Source organism: Orbicella faveolata, unplaced genomic scaffold (assembly GCF_042242905.1).
Source record: "Orbicella faveolata isolate gen_17 unplaced genomic scaffold, um_ofav_v1 contig_3, whole genome shotgun sequence".
Taxonomy (NCBI): domain Eukaryota; kingdom Metazoa; phylum Cnidaria; class Anthozoa; order Scleractinia; family Merulinidae; genus Orbicella; species Orbicella faveolata.
The window spans coordinates 18,191,023-18,213,897 of record NW_028301558.1 but is presented as its reverse complement, the minus strand read 5'-3'; the positions used below and the strand labels follow the sequence as shown (position 1 = coordinate 18,213,897).

General features: G+C 39.0%; 3 protein-coding genes across 6 annotated transcripts in view; 1 reads left to right on the top strand and 2 right to left on the bottom strand.

Annotated features, from left to right (window-relative positions):
- LOC110057446 (uncharacterized) overlaps nucleotides 1–8,298 on the bottom strand; it is a 67,515-nt gene extending 59,217 nt beyond the window's left edge. For all 3 annotated transcript variants that reach the window (XM_089298352.1, XM_089298350.1, XM_089298351.1), the window contains exons 1-4: nucleotides 8,043–8,298; nucleotides 7,918–7,954; nucleotides 1,662–2,030; nucleotides 676–816 (exon numbers count right to left, since the gene is read on the bottom strand). In XM_089298352.1, the coding sequence (XP_089154478.1) occupies nucleotides 676–816; nucleotides 1,662–2,030; nucleotides 7,918–7,954; nucleotides 8,043–8,093 (598 nt within the window). In that variant the 5' untranslated portion in view covers nucleotides 8,094–8,298. The remainder of the gene's footprint in view (nucleotides 1–675; nucleotides 817–1,661; nucleotides 2,031–7,917; nucleotides 7,955–8,042) is intronic.
- A 3,602-nt stretch (nucleotides 8,299–11,900) lies between these two features.
- LOC110057445 (E3 ubiquitin-protein ligase TRIM32-like) lies at nucleotides 11,901–17,456 on the top strand. Of its 2 annotated transcripts, XM_089298356.1 has the most exons (2): nucleotides 11,901–15,455; nucleotides 17,396–17,456. In XM_089298356.1, exons 1-2 carry the CDS (start codon nucleotides 13,953–13,955, stop codon nucleotides 17,450–17,452), a joined length of 1,560 nt encoding a protein of 519 aa, XP_089154482.1. In that variant the 5' UTR covers nucleotides 11,901–13,952; the 3' UTR covers nucleotides 17,453–17,456. The 2 variants fall into 2 exon arrangements, with proteins under 2 accessions (XP_089154482.1, XP_020619689.2); XM_020764030.2 differs by lacking the exon at nucleotides 17,396–17,456 and having other exon boundaries at nucleotides 11,902–16,088.
- On the bottom strand, nucleotides 17,122–21,141 carry LOC110057482 (kelch-like protein 17). The gene is made up of 2 exons (XM_020764074.2): nucleotides 19,382–21,141; nucleotides 17,122–18,729 (listed from the first exon to the last, which is right to left on the bottom strand). The coding sequence occupies exons 1-2, from the start codon at nucleotides 20,844–20,846 to the stop codon at nucleotides 18,446–18,448; spliced, it is 1,749 nt and encodes a 582-aa protein (XP_020619733.2). The 5' UTR covers nucleotides 20,847–21,141; the 3' UTR covers nucleotides 17,122–18,445.
- Nucleotides 21,142–22,875: the final 1,734 nt, after the last annotated feature.

The following is a 22,875-nucleotide window of genomic DNA, read 5'->3' as shown; positions in this document are numbered from 1 at the left end:
ATTCTTACTGAAATTTGCTTTAAATAACAATTCCAATTATTTCTAGTCTTGGTATTAAACTTTACGCTTCAGAAAATTCGCGAGGACTGAATTGTCAATTTGACATTTGCAGTTGTGCACGCGCGCTTATCAGTTTCTTTCAAAAAAGTTCTATTTTTTTTATCTCAAGAAACCGCGAATATTCTTCTTTTAGTCTTCTCAGGTATTTTACTGTCCATTTGTTACACAACATTCTTTCAAAACTTTGGAGAAACGAGGAAACGTTGCAATTTTGTCGACCACACCAAGCCACTGCACACTAATGGCTGATAGTGTGCAATGGCTTAGCCAATCAGATTGCAACATTTGCATTAGTGTTCAAGTAGAAATCTACTAAGGGCGTCAAGTGATCAATTTAAGCCAATAAGAATCGGTGAAAATTTAGTGGTGTACTATAATTGCTGATAGTGTACGAGTAGCTCAGCCAATCAGATTGGAACATTTGCATTAGTATACAACAGTCTAGAATTCTAGTAAGACTCGATAGAAACAATAGGACCGATTGCCAACCGCTCTCCCCAGAAGGCAACGTTTTCTGTTTCCTAAACCTCGTTTAATGCAACATGTCAGTGTTTTTTAATATGAAGTAGATGTAAAACTGTATTATGGCCGATGTAACCCTTCACCCTATCTCACCTGTACTTCCACCGAGCAAGTAAGACGTGTCATAGTACGACCACCCAAAGAATCTACTGGTGTTCCTATCTTGATAAAAACCACCTCCTCTTCCACCATGGCCTCCTCCATGATAGCTGAAAGCACCACCAGGCCCCGCTCCTATTATAAACAGAGGCAGAGCTTAGAAACTAGCTTTTGGTCTTGAAGTTTTTAACAGAACATAGTTATTTTCAAGCTTCCTACCACAAGCCAAATTTTCCACTTATGCTCGATTAAAATTTCTAACGGTATACTGTACTCTTGTGTATGAGTTCAAACTTATCCAAACTTCTTTCAAATTAACTGTAGTGATAATAGTACTAGACGGAAAATACATTTAAATAAAATAGATTGAAAAGTAGCACGAGTCAAAAGCAGACAGCGAAATAAAGCTTGCATTCTAAAATATGTAGTGTAGCTTTAAGTGTATTAATGTCTTTATAACTGGCTAAATGTTTACTTTCATTATATAACCTGAATATTAAAGCAACTTAAGTTGACGGAGAAAACTAGCTGTTGAAGCAGATTTTATAAGCCGACATTTCAAACGTTAAATCGAAAATGTTTAATTTTGTTGCGAAAGGAGGTTATTGCGAGAAACGTAAACAGTTAGCTTTTCTTAGTTCTTCCCGACATTGCGTCGCATCCATGTTGGACAACAATGATGCAAATGACGTGAAAGGAGCTGCACTTTTCTCTGTTCCAAAACAAGTCTGAGTGCACAACCTTACTTAAGGAAATGAGTTTTTTTGTGCGTTCATTGTCTTGAAAGTAAAACTCATTCTCGTATGAACGGTTGGGATTACAATACTGTGGGTCTCGTTCTCAACAGGAGGTAAAAAGCAATTCGGAATATTGCACTCTTGTGGTTCATTTGTCTTTGTCCACTTTATGTTTCACCCGCCCACTCATTGCACCGAACAGTTTCTTTAGAGTAAAAGCATTTTATAGGACTGTTTGCTTACCTAGTGTACAACAAGACTTGTTGACACGTACAAATCCACCAAGCCAAAACAGCGGTTTATCGCGTGAGGTGAAATTGACTTCTTGTCCGCTCACGTCAAGCTCCGTGCCTATTGTAAAGTTGCCTTGCACAGTCACAGAGAGCGCATGCGCACCACATATAGATACGTTGCTTGCGGACGAAAAGATGCCAACAGCAACCGAATCGGTCAGATTAAAGGATGCCACTGAGTAACTCCATGTACCGTTATTTGGACCGTGGAACGTTCTGTTTTCTATTATTCCAGTACTTTTTGGACTATTGTCAATCTCATGTATCGTTGCTGCCGTTGTATTGATAATAAAATTGGAGCCCGCGCTGTACACAGGACCTAATAATGAATAGCAAGAAAGAACGAAGGCCATAAGGCTTAATCCCCCATAACTTTAACTTCAACTTTTTATATTTGCACTATTTACAGAGTTAACATAGTTAATATTATAAATGTATTGCTGGTTTTCAGTGTCACGCAATTCAAAATAGATCAAAATAAAAATCAAAACCGTTCAATAGATAAAGTCCAGAATCTGGGAAATGAAAGAAGGTAAATATGCAAAGACTATCGCCAAAATTCTGGTCACAGCAACTTTATGCGGGAGAAACTTTTTTCCCAAAATTTATAGAGATTTGTATGGAGACGCCATGCTGGTGCCTATCCGTATGGGCACCAACATGGCGGCCGGAAACCGACAGAAACATCTGTCAATGAGCTTTGCTACAAAAGCGTGAATTTATCCCTCGAGGAACTCTAAAACATTAAAATAATACTTTTTCTAAGACATGAACTGTTCAGATAGCCAAGTTCCCCAAACAAATCCCTTTTTTAACCATCATGACAGTTCTCTGGGTCGTCATGTATTATGCCGCGTCACGCAAAAGCTTAGAAATTCAAGCGTGGTGTATCACAAAACCAAGAACCCATTCGGAGCGAAAATTTGTATGAATATTAGTTTTCGGCTGCTCTTATACATCATTAAAGTAAAATCTCAAGAAGATCAATAGTTTTGTAGTTCGAATTTGGTGAAGTCATGTGAAAACCAGCTAAAGAAAAATATATATATTTGTTACAAATGGTTAGGAAAAAATTAAAAAGATATGTGGGTGGCAACCAAAGCAGCCATTGGCTTTCGAGCTGGTTACAACCATGTTCAACTAAATGCGGTACGGTAACAAAACTACATTACAGAAGAATACATTACTGAAAATTCCTCACAGAAAAATATGTACTCATTACATAGCTCTAAGTGACTATTATTAACTATTTTTTTAAGTTTTTAAGAGGTGCTACTTTTACTGTTTCTTAAAGGAATTAAATCGCAAGTTCTTAAGCTAAGAGGAACTGATTCTCTAAGTTTTGATGCCGAGAAAATTGGAATACAGATTGTCCATATGAAGTCGATGTTTGGCCTATAGCAGTTTTAATTTGGACTGAATATAGACCTTATACCCAACGCAATCCCTGTCAAGTCATTTTGGACATTGCAATCAGTTCTTCTCCGGATATTTTTAATACGCGCATTACGTGGATGTTCTCGTGAAAGATGAAAAAACATGCAACGCCGCTAGGCCTAATCACGTGAGCAAACTTTGCGTCACAGGATTGGCTATTTCCAGACTAGCCTGGGATTTTCGAAACCGGGAGTGATCTACTTGAGAGAAAGCATCTTGGGAATAATGTCTATTGCTGGTTTTCAGTGTCACGCAATTCAAAATAGATCAAAATAAAAATTAAAACCGGTCAATAGATAAAGTCCAGAATCTGAGAACTGAAAGAAAGTAAATATGCAAAGACTCTCGCCAAAATTCTGGTCACAGCAATTTTTCTTATGCGAGATATGCGAAGAAATTTTTTTTTCCAAATTTATAGAGATTTGTATGGAGACGCCATGCTGGTGCCCATCCGTATGGGCACCAACATGGCGGCCGGAAACCAACAGAAACATCTGACACTGAGTTTTGCTACAAAAGCGTGAATTTATCCCTCGAGGAACTCTAAAACATTAAAATAATACTTTTTTAAGACATGAACTGTTCAGATAGCCAAGTTCCCCGAAATAAGTCACTTTTTTACCATCATTACAGCTCTCTAGGCCGTCATGTAAATGCCGCGTCACGAAAAAGCTTAGAAATTTAAGCGTAGTGTGTCATAAAACCAAGAACCCATTCGGAGCGAAAATTTGTATGAATATTAGTTTTCAGCTGCTCTTATACATCATTTAAGTTAAATCTCAGGAAGATCAATAGTTTTGTAGTTCGAATTTTGGTGACGTCATGTGAGAACCAGGACTCGCTCACCCTTCATCCAGGAAAATTAAATAAAATAAGGTTAAATTGACTATACTTTGTACAAAAAAAAAAAAAAATTGTGTCAATTCTGTTGCTACGAGAGAAGAGAAAGCTTTGATCGGATTATTAACAGAATCGGACGAAAACTGTTCCTGCTGACCAAAAAAATATTTACCCTTTGAGTTTCACGCATGCCAGGAGCCCTCCTGCGCATGCTTGCATTGCTTTATATGCGAATAGGATAAAAAGGGACTGACTTTCCATACAGAGGCGTCAATATTATACGATGACTATGACTATGACCCCATGACTATCTTTAAAGCGAGTGAGTCTCCATCCAGGGTTACTCTAGCGTCAGAGCTAACTTTGTGATTTCTCATACAAACAAACGCGAAATATATGAAAAATTATCTTGTGGAGAATGGCTCGATAAAAGGGAGTGACTGTCCATATAAAGAGTTTTCAATGTCGTACGATGCTACCAGGAATCTAGATGAGGCTCATCTGATAGCTGAGAGTTGGCTAAAATTTTAACCGACAGCTTAAACATGGCGCGTTTTTTCATCTGATAGCTTGGTGAAATCTGCAAAAATTTACTGATAGCCAAGGAATAGCCGGGCTGTCATTTTAACTGATAGATATGAAATATCGCGGAACATTTAACTGACTCACCAGACTTCCATAACAGAATAACAACGAAGCAAGGCTGATTACTACGTATAAAACGTATCGCGACAACGACATCACGTGATAGAGCTCAAACTGAAAACCAAGAATTGCAGCCGTGGACGGCTGTTTCGACCGTAATGTGGCCCGCCATATACATAAACCCTGAGTATTTATATGACATAACCAGAGCCTTGTGCTCTCCGATCATTTCAATTCTTTCAGAAAGCGCAATCACGTGCGATCTTGAAATTTTGCCTGACAATTGGATGGCCAAATAGCGAAAGAAATGCACTCGATATTCCAAATTAAAGTTTCTTGATTTAAATACAATCTTTTTTTTAAACAAATTTTATTGAGACTTTCTTTAAGTTCCTCATGACGTTGGCCTAATTATTAGGCTCTTTTACAATTCTTTGCGATCTTTGCCAAAACGCTATCATCCTAATTTTAAGATGTTATACACTGTTTAATACCAATTGCCACACTTCATGACATTAGCTTTTCATGGTTGTCAAGGTAACGGGTTTCATAGACGTGCCTAGTGTCATAAAAAAGCCAGCTTTAAAAGTAAATAAAGATCTCAGTCTATCCAAAGTTTTACTACGAATTAGAGAGAAAAGAAAGATCAAAGTACGTGTGTGTGTGTGTGGATTATGTTGACGTTTATTTATTTTTTAATTTCTTTTCTTCAAATAGAGGTCATTGTAGAAATTATCTAATAGCTATTTTAAGCCTTAAAAATCATGTTTCTTGATAATCCATGCTTTTCCTCTCCTTTCAGAACGAATTTTCTAGAAGTTCTAAATCTATTATCACTTTTCATTTTGGTTTTATTTGCTCAAACGTGACCATCTCATAACACGAAGCAAACAAAACTATGGCCCGCAATAGCACACTCAGCCAATGAGATGCAGCCTTAGATCACTGGTTTTTGTACAGATAACTTAGAAGTTGTAAAGTGTAGAGTCGACAGTCAAGATGGGAACACTGTTAAACAAGAAATAATTATTGTCATGCTTGCCAACAAAAGTCATCCAGTTTGTTTTTGAGAAAGATTTCTTTGTGGTGGTGGTAATTAGATCATAGCCCTATTTCCCAGCTATGAGACAAGATTCTGTTCAAATATACGCACAAACGCAGTGTACACAAAAGATGGGGAAATAATTACTAATAACATCTACACAAATTTGCTCAGGAAAGCCGGCTGTGCATTCAGTAAGTTCAGTTCTAGCAGAGACACACCGATATGATTGCATTAAAATGTCCAGCCGATGTCGTTTGAGCAGTGGTTTATTACAAATAAGAAAGCAATTTTCGAGATTGTACGATTAGTAAGGCTGTTTTAACGTCTCATGATTTCTTACGATTGAGTTCAAAAAACTCATTGCCTACAAGAAGGTTCCAGAGAACGTTTCCTTTTCAGCCGGTCGGATTTGTCATCACATAGTCTTCCTAATAAGCGGTTTAACCTCAGTTCTTGAACCGAAAATTTAGCGAAGGGAAAAAGAAAATGGCGTTTATTTGTATACATTGTGGCTCACTCGCCAAGAGAAGCCACCAGATTGCTCATAGAAATGGCAGCTGAAATTACAAATGGAAATTCTCTTGAATTCGGAGAGAAACGTAATCTTTTCCTACTCGATCCCTAGCTAATCTTTGTAGAAAGTTGTGTATTTAAAATGTTTCAAAGCAATATTTGCCTACACTGCGCTAGCCGGCATAAACAGCGATTAATTTTCGTTTTAGCTTCGTTCACCCAGGCCGCCCTAAAGGGATGCCTTTGTCAAAATGCATTGTTAATGAGCAACTACGAGGAAAAAGAGGAAATTATTTAGATACATGCTAAGAAAAAACTACTGAAAAGAAAATGAAAAAATCGTAATTAGTTGCGTTGAAAGCGAGGGGTTTTTTTGGTCAATCCTGCTGATTTGCATTTGAAAGTAAACAATATAAAATTCAGTTTTCTGCTCGCTATCCAAATTCAAATAATATCCCTGCGCCCGCCTGTCTTAGTTACAGAAGCTTTATATCAGTCGTAATGAAAATCCTAAAACTGGAAAGCGAAAGCAAAAGCGAAAGCTAGAGAAAAAAGTAGTTTCATTCTGTTTTCGTTGCACAAGCTGGCAAAAAAAAAAAAAACCGCGGTCAGGTAACTATCATCATGTGATGCGAAGAATCGATTTCTACGCGGGAAACCTGCTGGCCAAATTTAAAGTCGCTTTTATGCCCTGAAAGCATATCTGTATGGGTTCATTAACGTTTGAGGCCGAGAGGAGCCTGTTTTACTTTCCAGCAGCAATCAGACACATATTCAAATAGAACAAGGCGACTCAAGGCAATTTTCTCGAAAGAGTTTTTGGACACTTAACTTTTCAAACACCAAGCTGCTTAAAATTCACTTCTACTGGTTTGTCGAATTCTGAGCTAAATTATTCTTTTCCTACGAAATTGTTCGCGTGACAATCTTCTGAGTTAAAACAGGAGAGAAAATGCAGTGTTTAACATCAAAATATTCTCTGGAAACGCCGTTTAAACGATTCCAATAATTCTCAGTGCGGCAGCGAAAATTCACCTGTCGAAAACTGAATGACAGAATTGCCTTCAAAGGTATTGTCAACGCAGTGATTCAAAACCTGCATATGAACAAAAAAGTATTCTTTCAGGTTTGCAATGAGAACAAGAAATCTGGCATCTTCATGAAATACGTTTATGTGAAATACTTAATACGGGTGGAATGGTCAGTTACACCCCATGCATATCAATAAGAGATAAATTTGATGACAGGCCCATATGATAACATGTCTACCGCCCGAGCTCGTAGGTGTTTCTAGGGAAATAATCGTGTTTGGCATAAAATTATAACACAATCTGCTGTTCGCATGAAAGCTGTAAAAGTACAAAGAGGTCAAGATACGCGCAGGCAGAACGCAAACATCTTTGGCCTCATACAGTTTTCAGTGAAAAATATGAATCAGAATACTAGTAGCTGTGTAAAAGTAAACCACCCGCTGGTCAATAATTCTAAATATTTAGCCTGTTTAACATACAGGATACCAGAAAAGCGAAGTAAGGTAAATTTCGAAGCTAAAATAACGTTTGATGCGAGTAGAAAAATAGCACGCACTTTAATGGCTGAAAACCTGCTTTCTCGCACGAAACGTTCCCGGTATCGAACCGGAGTATAATTAAGTCGATGCTTGCTTTCATGAAAGTGCTTTTGTTTGCTATGAAAAAGACGCAGTTCTACTGAATAATAGGCGTACCTGATTGCAACAGCAAAAGGAGCAAGACGCCATTAATCTATGGAGAAAATGATAAAATAGGGATCGAAAATGGCTGGTGAAAAGGTCTTTGACAACGTTAGAACAATCACCAGTCAAAAGGTTACCTTTGAGATAAACGATTGGCAAAATGACCTGGTCCGTCTTTTCTTGTCCATGGCGGCGAAACTTAGACAGGTTTTTCTAGCAGAAGCGACTGTTTTTTTTCAAATTCTGCACATTAAACCGGCAACTGTTGTCGCCAGAATTGTCGTAATAACGCAAAATGAGACTGGCTCGAGGGGACGACCAAGTCAGCTGCCTTTGAAGAGAAAAGTAAATCGATCCAGCGGATATATTTTAATTATTCATTAATCTCAGTAATCGGAAGGTGGCTGTCAATGAAGAACATTAGGGCATTTCGGTGACGAAGCTTCGACGCAAACTCCGTATCAGTAAATAAAATAAACACAATGGCAAGACGCAATGATTCGCTGTAGCGCTGAAAAAGACCTCATCAAATTAATGGCTTAGGCAAAGTTCTCATTGATATAAAAATTAGAGGTGAGAAAACGAAACCTTTTGCACAAAAGCTGCATTCAAAAGGCATAAAATATAAAGAACCGGCGCAAAAATGTTTTAGCACTGGTACAAAGAACTTTTCGCCGAAAAAAATCTGACGCGTGCCACTTTTCCGTTGCAAAATGAACTGGTCTTTTTCTTACTTTCTTCCCGCTCCCGAATCACGATTTTGTCAGAAGGCAATTTTAATCGCTAATTTAAGAGCCAACGAAAATCTCCATCATTATGAATAATTAACAAACTCTGTATGAAAATAATTAAGAATTGGTGTTTTAAAGCCCTGGTCTTTGGCTAGGAGCGAATAATTTCTGTACTGACTTTTCGGACTGTATCTAAAATTTGTCACTAAGTACGCTTCTAAACGACAAATTGCTTTAGAAATTGTTTTTCAATTCCCGAATCTATTGTTGAAATACCATAATTGTTGTTTCTGTCAATCGCAATTACAGCAACTGACGTTTGATGACAGCATAAAACAAAACAACATTTTCAAATTCAACGTTCGGATGACACACAGGTCAAATAAGTTGATCAAAACTGTGTCCCTAAGTTGCTGTAAACGGAACAGTTCTGACGTGCAAGACAGCTGGGTAAAGAAAATTAAATGTACTCCTTTTTTTCTTTCATCTCAATTATCAGAGTGGATCTAAGGTGAATATCAAGAGACCCAAATTGAAAACGAAATTTGTACCGTCGTCTCTATGTTTTGTACCGTCGTCTCTTGCGTGTAGCAGATACATTCGTATTTAAATTTTAATTAGAATGACTGCTTGCTCTTTCCCCTCCCCCGGGGGGAGGAGGTCTCACATGAAAAGGACGGAGACTGCTCGTCGTCTCGCTTAGGGGTACAAGTCATGAACTTTAGTCTCATATAGGGTGTTTGGAACGAAACTCACAGCCAAATGAAACGTTTTTAGACGTCAACGTATCTTTAAGGGTCGCACGCAAATTAAAAAATTAAAAAAACGTCATCACACTTGTCAGCCTTATGGTCTAAATCAATGGAAAAGACAGAAATTAAGGGGTGGCGAATGGTCCTTCAAAAACCATGGGTCTCGCAAAATTTTCGCCGAATTTCACGGGTCTCACAGTCTCGTTTTTTTAGCGGTTGTATGCGTCTCGCAGTCTCGATTTTTCTCACAAAGCTGTCTCGCAGTCTCGATTTTTTTCAAGGCTAAGAAAGTCGCGAAGAACCGATTTGTTTATTTTTTTTTTAGTAAAGTTAAATGACATCACAACATCTTAGAACCTGAACGTCTTGAGTTCGCATTCAAAACACTTTAAAGTCTCGGTCTCGCAATTGAAGAAATCAAAATGTCTCGGGCTCGCAAAGAAAAACGCTAATCTCGTCGTCTCGCAAAGTCTCGCATTTACCATTTGCCACCCCTAAATTAAATAGAAAGGAAGTCTGTGTGATGTCCGTGTAAGTATCTTTCAACAGTCTCCTTTTAAAGTGAACGTCCGTTCGAACTTTAAGATATCAAATAAAACTTGAGCCAAGCCCAGATTGATATCCTTTAACTCATGGTTTAATTGAAAATTCCCGATGAGCATCCCCGTCCCTTGCATATGGAAGTCCCCCCCCCCCCCCGGTTTCTTCCTTGTGGTGCACAATTCAGTGAAACGAAAAGTAAAATCTGCAAATGGCCGGTATGTGTAGATAATTATAGATTAGTAGTTTACGATAAAGATGAGGCATGAAACAACAAATGAAGTCTGCTTTGTTCTGTTTAGAGCATTTCCGCAATATTGGTTCTCCCAAACAACAGCAAAGCATGTTTGAATAAGAAAAGATAATAATCTTTCAGGATCACCCGTATTATGACAGGCGTGACGTCACGGGAAAGCCATTCTAAGGCCTTACGCGTAAAGTAGCACTCCGCTCCGAAGGTAACTTGAGACCCTCAAAAAATAGCAACCCGACTTTCTGTTAAACAACAGCAACAGCAAAGTCTGGGATTTCAGATACTTCTTCACATTTCTTAGGCTTTCTCAAAGTCATTCGCATTTGTAACTCTTCGTACTCAGGATTTGAACCTGGCAGTCATATTTATTTCGCTTTCCTAACTCCGCTTTCGCAGCTCGACTTGCGGGCAAGTGTAACCATTTTTCTGCGTTTTCCTCTTCACAGAAATTGCTAAACAATGTGATGATATCTCCCCAACCAGTTTCATGTCTTCAACTGTTCACGTGAATACTGAATTTAAAGCAACTGAGACACATTTCCTCCACACAGTCGAACCTCCCGTTAGCAACCGACCAAAATGTCAAGCCTAGGTGGTCGCTTACGAGAGGTGGTCGCTTACGATAGCTTGACCATATTGGGTCAAAATTTTGCCTCATTCAGTAGTACAAGGTAACTACAGAGACTTGTTCATGTTTTGTTAATGTGAAAAATCGATTTTTAGAAAAAATCTGGTACATCCCATTGAGAAATGTCCGTCTCTTGCGCTACCCAGGATTACGATAATGTTACAACACCTTATTATCCAATTTCGCTCTATTATCTGTTCATTTGGTTGCTTACGGGAGGTTAAAACAAAAGAAAATTTCAAATTTTTAGCTCTAAAAGTGGTCGCAGTCGTTTACACCAGGTGGTCGCTTACAAGTGGTTCCAAATATAGGGATTTGACTTGCAAACTTTTAATTTAGAATTTTGGAAAACTGATCGCTGAGGAGAGGTGGTCGCTTACGAGAGGTAGTCGCTACCGGAAGTTCGACTGTATATGTAATATATATTAATACAAGCACGTAAAACTGCAAATACCCTGCGAGTAGGAGAAACCAACTGCTCGCAGGGTAAACTGCAAAGGACAATAACCGGTTCTCAGTTTGATTTTATCAAAACAATGTTTGATATCTTCTTGCGATTATATTCTAACGCTTATTAGTATAAATCTACTAGCGTTCTATCACGAATTCCGTTCTGTGATTATCTATTCTGTGATAGACAGCGGGTAGCGAAACAGGCTTCTTGGGTTTTCGAAGGGTCTGTGAAGAGAATTTAGATAAAATTTCAAACACTAGTAGATTTATACTAAAACAATTAGATTATTCGTTCTCGATTTCTGTGCGGGATAGTTGATTCGGGCTGCGCCCTCGTCAACTACCACGCGTTATAGTTCACCACTAAATTTTCTCCGATTCTTATTGGTTTAAATTGATCACGTGACGCGATAGTGTTCATCCGTGGAGACACACTATCAGCCCATAGTTCCCGTCCGAGGAAAATACCCGGATGGATAGTACTCGTCCGTGTAAATGTTTCTGTAAAGAAGCAGGCTTCCAGAAAGTAAACAATTAAAATGTATTAAGTGGGTTTTTGTCTGTTTTCCTTTTCAAATTTTACATTTGGCTTTAACGACTTTTCACGGCTTTTATCTAAAAAAGTTGAAAATAATTCACTATGAATTTTGAACCGGAGCGCGTAAGAAAATTTAGTGGTGAACGATAAAGACAATAGAGTGTTTATGTCTCGGAACTATCGGTCTGATAGTTGTCCCTTGGAAATTTGATGTTCTTAAAACTAGCATATTTGCCCTCGAAGCTTCGCTTCTCGGGCAAATATTTGTTTTAAGAACATCAAATTTCCGCGGGGCAACTATCAACCGATAGTTCCTCGACAGAAACACTCTATTGTTTAAATAGAAATCTCGAGCTCGTAATCTAATTGTTTAATATAAGCCTTAACCGATAAGCCGGTAAACTGCAAACGTTTTAGCTGCCCAAATATAGCAACCTTCCGAGATCTTCCAAAAGTAGCGATAGGAAAAGGCTCTTAAATCCGAAAGTCACGAGAGACAATCGGAACTTAACGATATCTCCTTCGTTCCTCCGTGTAGCATACAGCATCTGCACTCTAGGCTTGCTTAATTCGTAGACCTCAATATTTCGTCGCGGTCAATTCGTTTCAAGTCACGTGGTCATTCGCCTCGGATACGTCACCGAAATTTACCGTGAAGGGCTAGGAGAAAAAATTTCGGTTCTGGCAGACTGCCTCCTACTTTTTTTTTTCCCCGTTCGCGAAGAGTTGAGACATAAGTATATATGCAAAATAAACGCTTTCTGCTTTTGTTAAGTCGATCTACCGATCAATTGAATTGAACCAAATTTTATGGTGTGGTAATAAATATACATAAATTAATGCAGTTAAATGTTTATCCCACCGCAGTACCGAATTACGTATACTTAATCAAACCAGTTTCAGCGCAGCGTTCTCTGAGAGTGTCTGAACTTTCTACTGACATCGTCTTTGCGAGTCTGTCTTTGTCTTTGCGGAGATCGGTGTGCACTACTTTTGACCATGTTTGAATCAATTTCTTTACGCTATATATAAAAATGTTTATTACACATGAATAATAGTCATAATACCAAGATTTTTATACCAATTAACAGAAGATGCTTTTTCACATTAGCGGTCATGAGTACACGCCAATACCGCTATATAAGCTTAAGTGAAGAACGTCAAGTGGTGAGCTTTATTTTTTGATATGAGGCATTTGCACTGTTAAGTTCTCACGACCCCACTGTGGGGATTTTGTATGGACCATCTGCTACACAGTGGGGCATTTGCCACTTTATGAAAACAAAATGTCAAAGGCCCGTGCAACGCTAGCGGGGGATGGGTGGGCTTCATGGAATTGACAGAGCCATAAGGGTCGCACGGGGCTAAACAACGAGAGAGACAACTGGCATACAAAGCAGTACGCGTTAACTAGACAAATTAATTATACTCAAAGCCGTCAACAGATCGAACGCGTCGAACGAGCCATGCTTCATCTATTCTTAGAAATCAATGTCATTGATCTACTGATTTCGATTTCAATACTCGGCATGCATAAAAATGTGACTTACCGGCCAACGTCGATTTATACGCGTAGCTTAACTTTCTAATGGACGTCAATACTCGAAGATTCGAGTCGCGGCCTAATTGATGTCAATGCCTACTCCTTCCTCACTACATGCACAGTGTTTCCAGAAAAATCGCATGAAATCATCACTGTCGCTTTTTGGCAGAAGTCCCGCAAAACGACTAATCCCAGCTAGATTATCCTGCCTAAAAGCAGAAGTTCCGGGACGAAAGAAGCACTTTGTTTTTGGTCCAGTTTCATGTTACGTTTCCAGACATGCGGGGACAGGATCGTGTTCAACTCCTGGACAGAATATTTTTGGAAGCTTGAAAGTGGTGAACTCAAACGATGCAGACAACCGTTATCTACCAGGCGTTCCACGTACCAGTACCCAAGTCTCCCTCGGTCATCTCTTTACTTATCACTTCCGCACATCTGGGACATAATTTATGACAGGACGTTGTTTGTTTCAGCTATTTTCGTCGCAGTTTGTGAAACAAGTTCACGGAAAACATAACCGGGGATTGCCTTTCGACCATCTGTTCATAATTCGTGCGGCTGGCTTTGAATTTCGTTCAATTCAAGTCAAGAAGTCTTCTTAACCAAATGGCCACGGCCTCTCCAGCAACTACCGTTACAGCTAACCTCACACGCGTTTTGAACGAAGAATTGTCTTGTCCGATCTGTCTGGAAGAACTTAAAGAACCTAAGTGTCTTCCGACTTGCGCTCATAATGTATGCAAAGTATGCCTCGAAAACATGGCTCGCTCTGAACCTGAAATCATTCGTTGTCCAACGTGCAGGCGGATTTCTCAGGTGCCACCCGGTGGGGTAAGCTCTCTGCCAACAAACAACGTGCTCATTAAATTCCTTGAGATCACGCCTGGAAGGCAAGAACGAATAGACATTCAGAAATCACTCGAGAAAAGTAAACCTGTGGTTGAAGAGATGGAAAAAAGGCTTGCCATTCTAGATCTCGCTTTGGATACCTTGCAAGTCGATTGGAAGAAAGCCAAAGATGACGTCCATTTGACTGCAAATATTGTGATGGAATTGGTCAGAAGCCAGGAGAGCAAGTTTTCCGAGGATATCGAGGACTTTTACAGCAAGAAGCAAAAAATGCTTCAGAATCAAAGGAAGAATTTGAGTAGTTTGCTGGCAAATTCTTCAGCTTGTATTGATGCAGCTGAAGGAGTTGTCGTGAACGGGGACCCTCAAGAATTAACAGAGATGTCAAAGGTACTCACTGAACAACTCCAGGAGATAAGCATCATGAATTTTGAGGATGCTAATGAGTTGAAACACAGGTGTGGGGAGCAGCTTGAATTTTTTCCTAACCATGATTTGCAAATTAGCCTGGAGAAACACAGCATTGGTGAGGTGCGGCATAAAATAATGGAGAGAAAGTTCTCCAGTTTCAGCAACCCAAGGGATGGCTCTGACATCGAACCAATTGGCAGAGTGATCAAGAAAATTGGACATAAAGGGTCAAGGAAAGGTAATTTCAAGAACCCAGGGGGTGTGGCTTCAAACACTCAGGGAGAAATTGCTGTTGCTGATTATTTTAACAATAGAGTTGAAGTCTTCAATGAAGCTGGAAAGTTTTTGTTTAAATTTGGCAAGAAAGGTAGTGGTGATGGACAATTCCTGGGTCCAACTGGAATAACGTATACCAGGAATAACAAAATTGTTGTCTTGGACAGCAGGAATTTCAGGGTGCAGATCTTTGACAAAACAGGCCATTTCCTCATGGGCTTTGGCAAGAGAGGCTCAAATCAGGGCGAATTTGGATGGGCAGAAGGTGTTTCTGTCGATGAAAATGACAATGTTATTGTCACGGACACTGAAAACAACCGTGTCCAGATCTTTTTGCTGGATGGAACATTTGTGCGTCAATTTGGTGGGCGTGGCCCAGAGGGTTTTGACACACCATTAGGCACTGTCTATCACAAGGAAGAATTCTACACTTCTGACAAAGGAAACAATTGCGTCAAGGTGTTTGATTGCAATGGAGTGTACGTGCGGCAGTTTGGCAGGGTGGGTCCTGGTACTGGTGAATTTAGGTGCCCAAGAGGAATAACTGTGGACAGATCGAATGACTGCATTTTGGTATGCGACAGTGAGAATAACTGTGTACATGTTTTTAAATTAGATGGTACATATGTTGTGAAATTTGAAACAAAAAAGACACCGGTTGGGATTGATCTGCTCAAAGGGAAAAAAGTAGTTGTGTCTTCATATTATGGGCATTGTGTTCAGATTCTCTCTTACAGGAACTAGTTGTCAAACCAACAAATTACAGGATTGCAAAATTATGCATGGTTTCAGTAAATAATCCAAAGTCAACACAAGGTCATTGAAATTTCCAAATGAGAGGGGGTTGCAAAGCTACATTGTAGAATTTCCAGAGGGGTACAAGTGGATGAGTGAGACGGATATTTTCTGAAATAGCACATTGCTATATTTGAGCCTGTGAGCCTACAGTATAGACTTTGTTCTTTAACAATAAGTGCCTAGCAAGGAAACTGCAGAAATGATGGATTTTCTCATAATTTAAAGCTTGCGCAATCATTATCAAACAAATTTATGGTGCAAGCCCCATCTCTTGACTCCCAAATGTTGTAATGGTTTGTCATCATTGCCACTCTTAGCCACCGAGTGTTTTCAGTGAAAAGACTTTGTGCTTCAAAAAAATCTAAACTATCCATTTCCTGGAGAAGAAAAGAGAAGATAATGTAAAAACTTGGAGGCTTTTTTCCAGAAGTCTGCTACATAATTTGTGCAGTACTAAAAAAAAAAATTGGCATCATTTTAGGCAATTCTGTTATGTGATTCACAGTTACCATGACAACACTTGTGCTTGTTTTGGATGAGCTCACTTCATACAGGAAAGAACAGGCTTAGCTTGCCAAGCTTTCTTTCTTTTGGGGGGGGGGGGGGGGGGGGGGAATTGAGGAGGTAGGAGCAGAAGTAGATACCCAATAAAATATTTGACAGATCTTTTTCCTCTGCACCAAGAGTAAACTAATCACAGGGTGGTTATGTGGGAATGGAGTTCATTGTGATTTGACTGAAAAGATTCTTTAGGTATTCTGTTTAATTTAGTTGGTTAAACACGCTCATTGTCAAGGTAGTCACGAGTAATATTACTTTGAAAAGCAACCCTAAAGCTTAACAAACTAAACCTGACAGTTGTCTCCTGCCCTCAGCTCTGTGACTGATATTTCAGGGCTAGCCAAAGTTGCACAGACATTTGAATAATATTAAAGCACTTTTTTTTTTACGATATACATGTAGTTTACAACTCTGTACTAAGGATGGCTGAAAGCAAACTAGTTTGAATGTTCAAGGACCAAATAATCACATTTTGTATCAAAATGTGCACAAACAAATGGGATCATGATCACGAACAAATGTTATGCAGGGACAGAATCATATCACCTCAACGAGGTGATATGCTTCTGGTAGGGATAAATAAGCTGCCTGCACTTGATATTTGAACAAATTCTCCCAACGTGGGCTATAGGAAATGGTTAATAGAGAGGTTTGAATCTTTTACAAATACATGACATTGATACTAAGTGAAATATTTAAATGTAATTATTGTGGGTATTTGTTTTGGTCTAGTATCACTATTATTTAATTTTTCATTGTGGTATTGTTATTTAGACAAATAAATGAAACAACATAGAGCAGATATGTACCTAAGGGGCCATTCAGTAGTAGATTTTCGGCTGACTAAGGAATAAGCAATGATTGGCAAAGCACAGATTTAATTTATAATTTTATTGATTATTTTCCTATTACGTTATTTTAATAATTTCTAGCTGCAATATTTCCAATAAAAGAAGAAACAAATATCGTGCCTCTTGTTATTTTAACCCTTATTTTTACGATCAACAAATAATCTGGTTTTTTCTCAAACAAAACACAATAAGGGAAAATGTTGGACAAAAATTCTTGTGTTACCAATTAAAAAATACATAGGTATATACACACTAGAGTGGAGAGTTAGTAAAATTAATTGATCACTGTTTTTCTACTTTTAGGTAAAATTGTTGACAATTATCCAGCCATCATGCATGAACAGTACCACAAGGCAATAAGAAACTTTGCTTAGTATAATATATTTTTGGTTGTAATGTTGTGTACAGTCGAACCTCGATTATCCAAACTCATTGGGACTAGGCAAAATAGTCTGGATAATTGAGATAATCGAAAATATAAATATTAATGAAAAAAAGAACTGATTAAATTAAGAAAGCAACATTTAACCATGAAACAACACTTTTACAAATCAACTATCCGTTGTGAATACCTGTACATGTGTGTATAACAATTAAAATAATGAAAAATGTTTTTGCATAGGCCTAAAATGTTGCTTTTGACTGCACTCTTCAATGCTGTAGATTTAAAAGGAACATTGCTACAGATCTTGATCATGACTAATAAATATTGATGACAAAATTGGGACTAGAGAAAAAGTCCAGATAATCAAGAAATCCCAATAATTGAGGTTCAACAGCGTCTGTACCACCAAAATAAGACAATATTGAAATGCAGTATTCAAAACTAAAATATTCTGTAGATAGAACAATAATTTAAAACATTGTTTTAGAATGTTTTCTCTCATCATGGTAAAACAAATGCAAATAATATCTAAAAACCTGTCTTCCAAAAATTCAATGCCATAAATGAAAAAATCCTACATTTTTTATATTTTGCCAAATCCCATACATGTCATAAGTATCACAATATTTATATATTTTGTACATGTACACATGTATTTCACCAATCAGTACCTGTGTTTTTTATACATCAATATATCCTCTTTTGTAATCTAAAAATATTAAAGATATGCCATTAAAAATTTCTTAATTTACCTTGAATTGATGCAAAACTGATCATATAATTTTTATTACTTGTTATTTTGCTGTTTTTGAGCTACAGTGCTTGTATTTTTAAGAGATTCTCATTCATGATTAAATCATCACCACTGAACACTTGTGTGGACTCCACCCTTGAATCATGTTTTGTTATTGAATGCCACAAGAAGCAAAAGCTGTCCAATGAAACCAGATTTCGCGACACCAGTTCTTTCATATCTCTAATGCAGCAAGAGCCATTCCATACCTAGTATGTTGCAAAGATGAACCATTCATCCATTTTCCAGCCCTGGTATCAAAACACTCAGTTGAATTCAAATTCCTTAGACCATTAAACCCGCCAGCAATGTAAAGGCAGTTTCCCAAGGCACTTGCTCCAGCACTGCTTCGTGGGGATTTCATTGGTCGAATGTTGTACCATCTACCCTCCCGTGGATCAAATCTCTCAGCTGTATTTAACCACGATGAGCTGTAGCCTCCAATAGCATAGATCGAACCTAGAGGAACGAAGTTACAGTAAAATATATAGTGTTTTGAAGTAAAATAACATCTCCCAACTTTAATTCTTATAACAACATTGTTTCTATCTACATGTATATTCCTCAGTACAAGAAAACTTTGCCAAAGAAACAGTGTTCTGTAAAAGCAGATGGGAAACAGGTGCAAGGTCCGGCCATGGGTGGGGAGTGGGGTTGAATTAATTCACTTGTCTGAATTTTAAATTCCTTATAATTTGAATGTCACAATCACTGCTTCATCAATATTCCCCAGTCAGAAATTGAAAGGAGATCATCAAATGTCTGTTGATTATTGTGATTTCTTGTTGGGCCATGCATATTGCTAGTAAGACAGAATTTGCCTTAGCAAGCTAGTCTGAGGTGTTATGCAAGTGAATATCCAAACTAGGGAAAATAATAATGATATCGTGTCAAGATGACAGTTTAATGTTTGGCAACCTGGAAATGGAAGGGTTGCATGGAAAAACACCCTAAGTGACATCTGATCAAGCATGATAGACTGCAAGATTCTCCTAGCAAATTGTTTTTCTCTTCCTTGGACAAAAAAGGAGAATTTGATGTTAGATGAAGAGTCACTTAGGCCTTTCTTCCACACACCCCTTCAATTGACATATTTAAAATTTTACACTACCATCTTTTTGAACTGTGCCAAGATAAGCCCTTGGCTGTGACAAGGGTGCCACCGGTAGCCACTCTCCCCTCTGAGGCTCTAAGCTTTCAACTGACGTCAACCAATCATCTGCATTGCCACACTCTCCATCAAAACCACCAATGGCATACACAGTCTCTCCTAATGACACAGCACCAAGATAGCTCCGCTTTGCTCTCATTGGTGCAATAAATGTCCACCTGTCAATCACAGGGTCATACATCTCGACAGATGACAGATAGCCTGATGTTTTGCTATAGCCTCCAATAACAATGGCTTGGCCCTCCAGGACTGTCGCACCAGCACCCATGCGATCCACAAGCAATGGTGACAGCTGGCACCACTTGTTTCCTGGCCATTCGTACCGTTCTACAGAATCCAACACTTTCCAGGAAGAATGACCACCCACCACATAGATGTGATACCCAGTTGACGCCGCTGCCATGTAGGTGCGTTCTTTATTCATACAGGCCAGTGGCATTGAATCATCAAACCTCCCTGGAATATCCCAACTCCAGCTGTTCCAGCCTTGACCAAAACACTGGCAGCCACTGAGGGTGATACCATCTGACTCTCCACCAATAGTCAGTAAAATTTCACAGCCAGTTCGACATGCACGCTGCAGAATTCCAGGAAATTCACCACCATCGCGCAAATTCGAAGACTTCATAGCTTCTAGTGCTTCTAAAATAAGCTGTTGGCATTCAGAACTCGCTTGCACGATTGAATCCTCTAAGATAAGATTGCTAAGAAAATCTGGAGCAACTTTCATCAGACATGATCGCTTGAAAAGCGAACAGGCGTGCGCTTGGCGCTCCGAAGGGCAGAAGTTTAGCCATGCCCGAACTCCACTCAAAACTTCCTCTTCGTTAGAGGTGTTAAGAAATTTGCTATCTAGCAAACACTTCAATGATTCATAGGGTTGAAGTAAGAACTCTTCTTGTTTTAGAACATCTCCAAAGTGGTCAATAACGAACTGGTGAGATATCTCGAAAAGTTCATGACAGGAGAGGGTCTCTGCAAGTGCTCGGATACCCAAACAATTAGAAACATCTAATGCTTTCAGAAGAAATTTGCAGCAAGCTAGTTTTACTTTGTCGATCTGTAGAAGAGCTGAAGCATACAAAATAGACTGCACGTTAAATTCGTTGATTTCCACCCGGCCGGTGTAAGCATACTGCACGATCGATTCGATTGCTGCTGCATCGAAATCGTCAAGTACGACGCGATTTTGATTACTTTCTGCAAGCTTTCCGAGAAACATTGCTCTGAAATATGAACTAACAGCAGCCAGAAGTACTCGATGTGCTCGTATTTCCTTGTTGTCCACGCATAACAAGATGTCACAAAGAAGTCCTTGGTCTCGAAATTCAGCAAGGCACTCGAAGACGTCGTTTGAGTTCCCACGGTTAAGGTAAACAAAAGGCTTTGAAGCAGCTCGTTCCATCGTTTCTTTAGATCACAGCAGTACAGGTAAATCCACAGCAAGGATCGTGAGGGCATACGATTTATGCCTCCTTCAAGTTCAAATAAAAAAAACACCCAGAAGATCAACAAGACGATGGACAACGGAAACCTGCAAGAAACCGGTAAGCAACCGGCCGAACAGCAGAGGCAGATTTCGCGAAAAGCTTTCCTTGTAAACTAGAAGACAGCTCCCTGAAAATGTTAAATGACTGAGGCAAAGTTATAAAATATACATGTGTTGGCCGATTTCGTGCCAGCCGTCGCTTGTGCGGAGACTGTTTTCCTAGCTAACCAAGCGCAAGGTGATTCCCTTGTGTGAACCTTGAGTTGATTTCGAATACAATAAGCTGATTGGCCGAAAATTCCTGTGTACCAGCCTCACGAACCAATCAAATCAATGGATATTTTGAGCGTTGGGTCAATCACTTCCGATATTTTAAGCTGCTGTCATTTCTTTGTTTACAATGAACAACTGAAACAAAAGATATGGCCAAGTTCTTTTTTTACGTGTTTATGGACTGAGACGGAGTCGAGGTCCGTAAACACGCAAAAAAAGAACGAGGTCAATATCCAGCTATCTTGACGGAAAAAGCTTGGTCAAAAAAGGATTTACATGTATTATATGGACAAAGAAATCTACTTTCTTTCGGGACATAGCGGGTCATCCCGAACGGGCACGATAGTGCCATCTTGCCGGCTCGGGTAGCCAACAAAACATAAACCAAATGGTGGCTTTTTTTAAACGGCTTGGCTTGCGAGAGACAAATCATCGTTTTTTCCTCGGAAGCGAGTACCGGCACCTAACGATATATTTTTTTTTTTTGTTTAGTTTGAATGTAGAGATCACCTTCTCTCTATACAGTGAATATGGACCAATTTCTATTGCAGAGTAAAATATTATCACCGAAAGTGAGAGCATAACTAGCACTCGTAAAAGATAATATGTGGTCCCAGAACACTGCATGCTTGGAACATATTGCATCCCTGTCGACTAAATATGAGTGCCTTTATTTTATAATGACACGTACATCAAAATGCTCCTTAACATTTATGCAATACATCCATTGTTGTATTTCTCTCTTAACTTTCTTCCCTTTTTTTCTGCTCTCTTAAAGCGTAAGGTGAATGGTTCAAATATAAACGTTTCTCAAAGCAGATAATTTCAGGAATTATGGGGTTTATTGAATTGAACTGAGGTTCTCCTGCTGCTAAACGAATACGGGAACCCCCCTTTTTATTTCAAATTTTAAGTTCTCTTGATATAAGCAGCCAACATGTAAAGTTTGAAAGAAAATCTACTGTGAGTTTTATTTCGATGGAATAACCTTAAAAGAGGGACGCTGTCGGCAATCGTAATCATTCACATCTCTTGTTCACACACATAAAACGATAAAAAGAGAAAGAGGAGGCTTACGGCTTTAAATCTTAGCTTGGAATAAACCGGTTGGGATGGCCGTAGAATTTCACCAACCGAACCGAACGAGATGGCGCTCTTATTTGATTTACAGAAATTGTTTGTGGCTGATGAAATTTTGGAAGATTTAAATGCTGAAGAAGGAGAAATGTAGCTCTCCCGAAATTTTCGCCGTTCCGTTCCGAACAGAAACAGGCGACCACAGCTGAGGGTAGTCTACATTTTCCGAAGGCAAATTGTTGTTCCCGGGATTTGTCTTTCAACCGAAATTTCCGGTAGGCTAAATGGTACTCACCCTGCAGGTACTCAGCTCAGTGGACTATCATTGTCAAAACCACTGAGGCCAGTGAGCTTGTTTCCTCCCTCTCTCCCTCCCCCCCCCCCCCCACCCCACCCCATCCCAGCAGTAGTCTTCGGAGCTGGAGGTCGTCAAAACTCTTTTCTCTTTTCTCTTACTGGATTGAATAGTGTCTATTTTCTAACAACCTTCCAACTATGTGTGGCTAGGATTAGAGAACTAAGAAAAAGCGAAAACTTGAATGAAGAAAAGTTGAATCAGAAAATAACACCTCGGCAAGGGATGGAAGGGAAGAAT